The sequence below is a fragment of the Kryptolebias marmoratus genome, linkage group LG18, assembly GCF_001649575.2.
Source record: "Kryptolebias marmoratus isolate JLee-2015 linkage group LG18, ASM164957v2, whole genome shotgun sequence".
Taxonomy (NCBI): Eukaryota; Metazoa; Chordata; class Actinopteri; order Cyprinodontiformes; family Rivulidae; genus Kryptolebias; species Kryptolebias marmoratus.
Window position 1 is genome coordinate 2972089 of NC_051447.1, and position 6106 is coordinate 2978194.

Consider the following 6106-nt stretch of genomic DNA (forward strand, 5'->3'; position numbering starts at 1 on the left):
AATTTAAGGAAAAACGGCAAAAACAATAGGAAGAAGATTCCAAAGGAAGGTGGTTCTACAAAATTCAGAGGTGTGGGAGAAATGAGAGCAGGAAGGAGCAATAGAAGAAAAGAACGATTAATAACGAGACTAAGATTTGGACATAAAGGACTTAACAGCACATTACTCAGAATCCAGAAACATAATACAGGTCAATGTGATTACTGTGGACAAGATGAAACAATAGAACAAGTTATTTTGGTTTGTCAGAAATATAAACCACATAGAAGATGTCTGACAGATGAACTAGAAAAAATCAAGGAGACATTTAATTTAAAAAACATTTTACAGAAGGAATCAAGAAGTAAAAGTATTCAAATTATTATACTTTTTTTTTAGAAGAACAAAGTTAATTATTATAATATAAATAAGATTATAGGCACATAAATATTTGATCCACACTCCATATCAGTAGGTGGCGGTAATATACACCTTCAGTTTCTTCCAGCCGCCATAAAAAAAAAAAAAAAAACTCACACGAAGAAGAAGCTGACTGTGCTTCCAGAAAAGATCGTACAGTGACACGGCTCCTGGGAGCTCGGTGTTCAGAATGATGCTGGTTTTATCTCAGGATCAGAAAGATCACCTGTCCTTCCTTCAGACGGTCGATCCCTCCGGTGAGTTTCATGTTGTTTGTTCCGGTCCGGGTCTGGTTCCGGTGGCTGTGAGCGAGTGAGCAGGAAGCAGAGTTCAGAAATCTGAAACAACTCTCTGTGGTTCTGTTGGAATATCAATGTGATAAAGAAATAAAGTTGTCAAAACGAGCATATCTCGCTTGCCCTAGAAAAGTATCTGCTCGCCTATCAAATCACTTGAAAGTTACAGTGTAGAAAAGATCATAAAAAACAACCAAACTTTTTTATTTCCCTCATTCAAAATCGGCAGTGTTTCTCGCTGATCTGATCTGCGCTGATCGCAGGTAGATTTTCACGTACCCAGTATATATTCTTGTCATTTATGTAAACTAGACTTTTGAAAAATGTTTATTTTGATAGTTTTAGATTTTTATCCCAATATTAACCTAAAGTAATGAAAACAGCTGAAGTTCAGCCAATGACAATATTTCAAGAGTTTCCAACCTGTTAGGGACTTTAGTTTCTGCCGAAAGGGAGAGGCAGGCAATTATGTTTCTACCTGTTTTTGTACTTGTGTATCTCTGTGTTAGCAAAATATTAAATTAACCACTAGACGGATTTTTAAAAACGGTTGCAGAAAGTAATCATTGGATGTACATCTACAACTGAATTCAAAAGATGTGAACTCACTGGAATCATGAAATTATGAATAGTTAAACATGTCATAGCCAAATAAGGAACAACAAAATAGAATAAACTTTCTTGAAACACTAGTGTTAAACTTAAAACAATACATTTGTATTGTTACGGCTGCAGTGGTCTCTGCCCTTTTTCCTTGTGACGGTCTGGAGACGGGCCTACTGCAGGTGTTATGTTTTGCCCTGATTGGTGCTCTGCTGCTTTAAAGCTGCCATGCATGCAGCAGATGGGAGGCTTTTCCGTCTTCCTCCTCAGAATCTCTTTTGGTTTGGTTTGTATCTTATGGTTGGGTTTTGTTAGGTTTTGCTTATTTCTGGTTAGTTATGGGTTTTGCATTAATCTATTTTGGTTTCTAATTTCAGGTATTTCTTTTTCAGGTCTTATTTCTTTAGTATAATTTAATAAATTCAATTTTCATTTAATCAGAAAATCCTTGTGTGGTCTCCTTTAATGTTACTCCACCAAACGAGCCTGGTGGACGTAACAGTATAAATGAACTATATCAGGAGTATTACTTGAACCAAGATCATATGCTCATGCACTGGAGGTGGGATAGTGAGAGGACAGTGAGCGTGATGATTTAATTGAGGTCCAACTGGCTATTTGCCAGGGTGAATGAGTACACCACTATCTGTATCTGAATCTGTTCAACCATCGAAGTTATCTGTATTCGTATCTGGACTTAGAGTAGGTGGGCCTAACCCGGAAGTGGGTGTGGCATAACCCAGAAGTTGGTGTTATTTAACCGGTGGGGCTTAAAGCTGTACTTATTTTAGGTCAGAAATTGATATGGATTGATCAAAGTTGCTATATGTATTGTTTATTTGAAAACTATTTATAGAACAGCCTCAAAATTAAGATTCAAATCAATGTTTTTGATCACAAAAGTAAGAAAACTATTTACAGAACAAACTAAGAAAAAGCAGACAGTCAAAAAAAAAACCTGAAAAAACGACCGGAGTGGATGCAGTGAATGACGCAACACGAGCTGTTTTCAGCTCTGTCTTGTCAAATGCACCGTGTATGTCACGAAAAAAAGTGCGTGTTGAGAGTGCGCAGAACTGCAGAGACGTATGTGTGTGTAGTGAGGGGTGGGCGCTCTGTTTTCATGATCTGTGATTGGCCAGTGGGCCAATCACAGATCATGAAAACAGTCATTTACCAATGAGGATTTTCCTTCTGGATGAGCATAGATATTTATTTTTTTGTTTGTTTTATCCGAGCATGGATATTGATGAGTTTATTTCGTACTATTTACAGACCAAGAATATTCATTTTGACAAAAATAATATTGAACCATGTCATATCATAAATCTCAGAATCAGAAAGCTAGAAATGTTGTAATTGTGTGTTTCTTCAATAGAAAGCACAAAAATGCATTGCTCAGTGTTGTGTTGTGTAATACTACTCCATGCCACTAGGTGGAGCCGCTAGTAGGCGTGGGGGAGAAACGGTAGGATGAGTACGAGACAATGTTAAGAAGGTAAAATGGCGTTGTGCTCGTTCGGTAGTTGGACTTGATGTGCTGCGTTAAATAAAGGCACAGGTATCCAAGAATGTGTCTTGTTCTTACACCATTACACTCAGGCAGGGGAGACAATTAAAGGGGACAAATGTATATATTTATAAGCATCTCTCAAATATGAATTCCAAGCCACTAGGGAGCACAACCATGACCTCCCCAGCACCAAACTTTCCACTTGGCACAATGCAGTCAGACAAGTACTGTCCTCCTGGCAACCACCAAACCCATCCATCAGCTTGAGAAGTGTGTGTGATTCGTTACTCCAGAAAACACGTCTCAACTGCTCTAGAGTCCAGTGGCGGCGTGCTTTACATCACTGCATCCAACACTTTGCATTGCACTTAGTGAGTTAAGGGTTGGATGCAGCTGCTCAACCATGGAAACCCATTCCATGAAGCGCTTTACTCATTGTTCTTGAGCTAATTTGAAGGCCACATGAAGTTTAGAGGTCTGCAGCCATTGACGCTGCAGAAATGGTGACCTCTGTACCACTAACAGCTGACTGTGGAATATTTAGTAGCGAGGAAATTTCATGACTGGACTGCACAGGTGGCACCTTATCACTGTATAATGCTGGAATTTACTGAGCTCCTGAGGCAACCCATTTGTTCGCAAATATTTGTAGAAGCAGTCTGCATGCCTAGATGCTTGATTTTATTTTTTACACTGCTTATACTCAAACTATAGTTTCCTTATGTTTCTCACTGTCTGCACCTTCACTCTCAAACCAGTGTACTGCTACACATAAAGCCTCACAAGGGCTCAGCCCAAGGTAACAAGTCACTTTATTGTGACCCGAGACACGCTCCAGTTAACATGGTTTGTAAGAATTAACAGAAGCACGGGTTGCAAACTGAATACATTTTATTTGGTACACAGATGCTCTAAATGGACAAGAGTAGTCACAATTTATTTCATCATACAAGAATGACCACGCTAAAAGAAAATAGGAGTCTATGCTGGCCACGGGAACCTGATTGCTGATGTAGTTGAAACACAATTAAAAATATTAAGGGAGGAATAAATAATAACAAAACACAAATATAACTAAAAACACCTAAGTGCTCCCCAACAAAAACACTCTCACACAAAAATCCTTGGTGAATACAACAAAGGAATAAAACTCCTCTCTCACTAGTCTTGGAACAGCTTGGAACCAAGGACTATGGAGGACCGAAAGCGACATAATCAAAAATAAAAAGCAGAAATAAATATATTTTGCTTTTGGTTTTTCCTTACACATTTCCTCCTCCTTTTTAATCACCGTGTGCATTTCTGCCTCAGTATGCAAATGAGGAGGCTGCCTTCTTGGTCCAGCTCCTCTCCTATTGGTCAATAACCAGGAAGAAACAGGATCCATGTGCAGATCGATTGTTCATGCCTGCGCTTTCGGCCATTTCAGGAGAACACCTCATTTGAGAGGAAGTGAAGTCTAGCAGAGATTTCTCAGACAGCTGCAGAAGAGTTAAGGCACGTTGCTAGCTTAGCTGACAGCAATACAGTCAGTGATGACTATTTATTGTTTCCCTTTCTAAACCTCCAGAGCGCAGAGGAGGCGCACTTTAATACCGCTCCCTCGTGGGGGCGCGCCCGATCACTTTTCAGCATGACACCATCCGTCCTTCTTTCAAATGGTTTCAGTTCGGTATGCCTTTACCCCCACCTGTAGCTGACGTGCTCTGGCGGTGGCCGGTTAGTCGCCTAAAATCTGACCACCTTTTCTCCATCTTGGCCCCGGTCCTCTCTGTCCCACTCACTGAATTAACAGTGATAACAACGTGCTGCAACTCACAATGCTTCCTTTTATTTGTAATGCGACTACTCTGGCTCCCAAAACTTATATTTTTTCTGTTCTCCACCTCGTTGACCAGCATATCAAGTTCTGCCTCGGTGAAATTTAGCTTCTTCGCTCTTTTCTCTGTGGCCTTGGTAACCATGAAATAATATTGATCAGCTATATGGCATGAACCGGCCAACACCAGAGCATGCCATAAACTAAACAACCAAACAAAAAAAAAACAGGAGTATTGGACAGTTACAGTTATTTTCCAAAAGGGGGCGCTGATATTCTTTTGGGGGGCGTTTGCTTGAAGGTAAAATTTACACCAAAGATTCACAACAATATCAGTTTAAACTTTGAACTACTTGCAAAAATATTGTGGCCTAAAACATTAAAACCGTCACAGAACTGTAACTGTATCAATAGTATTTCTCTTCGGCGCAGCTCCGTGCTGCCTTCAGGAGAATGGGACATCAGATTATCGTTTTTATAATTTGTCCCACATGGCCGTTACTTTGTAAACTTTGAGAAAGGAACGCTCTCTTTAGTGATATTACCCTTGGAATTATTTATTTCTCTTACATGGGTTAATTTCTCTGAAGGATACACCGTGAGCGCATTGTTATCTCAGTGGTTAAACATTTACAAGAGCAATATTCTGTTTTCTGACTTTCCCTGACAGCATCCACCATCCAGACGCACATTAATTCCTTTCTGGACAAGATGCTTTGTTGACATGACTGCTGAACAGCGTTGCCAAAGCATAGGAACACAAAACAAAAAAAACCATAAAATATTCTAAAACCAGAGACCTACGGCTTGACCACAGCAGCTGCGTCAGCCGGTGTAACACCGGATCGATGTCAGCTAACACCGCTGCTACTTTTCTCTGCAGTTTTATTTGTGTCGTTGTGAACTTTAGTCTTATCATCAGTCACAATCTTTAATTAGTCTATGAATAAAAGCAGGGATCTCAAGTTTCACGCACTAACCGTGAGACACACTTATTTCGTGAAGCGCAAACGCTCACACACCACTTTTTGTATTTCTCACGGTAAAAAAATACACACGCAGACAACCTTTTTTTTAAGAGGAACTCATGTGCAGCACGTTTTCCGCACGCCCGGAGCACAATAGGGGCCAAGTTAGCGACTTTGTCGCTGTATTTCACAAGTTTTTAGATCCGTCTGGCCATTTTTTTTTTAAAGTGACTAGAGACAAATCTACTGACTTTTTTGTGTTATTGGAGACTTTGGCGAATAAATGTGTGGAAGCATCAATTATTCTGCAGCGTGCCGGAAGCCCCGCCCACTTCCCCAAGCACTGACAGCTGTCAATCTCACAGCAGAGAGGAGAGCCGCTCCACTCTGTGTCCACAGTGGCGCAAATCCAGTAGCATTTTCTGTATTTATCAGCTGTCTGCGCATGTGTAAATGATATGATCGATAACAGAGACACGTCACTGATCAGGGGCCCCTCCGCTCCTTC

At 40.3% G+C, this 6106-nt stretch overlaps 1 protein-coding gene across 1 annotated transcript in view; it reads left to right on the forward strand.

The window, feature by feature from the left end:
• The first annotated feature begins 503 nt into the window (after positions 1-503).
• commd2 (COMM domain containing 2) overlaps positions 504-6106 on the forward strand; it is a 12745-nt gene continuing 7142 nt past the window's right edge. The window contains exon 1 of the mRNA XM_017439810.3: positions 504-656. Within this exon, the coding sequence (XP_017295299.1) occupies positions 590-656 (67 nt within the window). The 5' untranslated portion in view covers positions 504-589. The remainder of the gene's footprint in view (positions 657-6106) is intronic.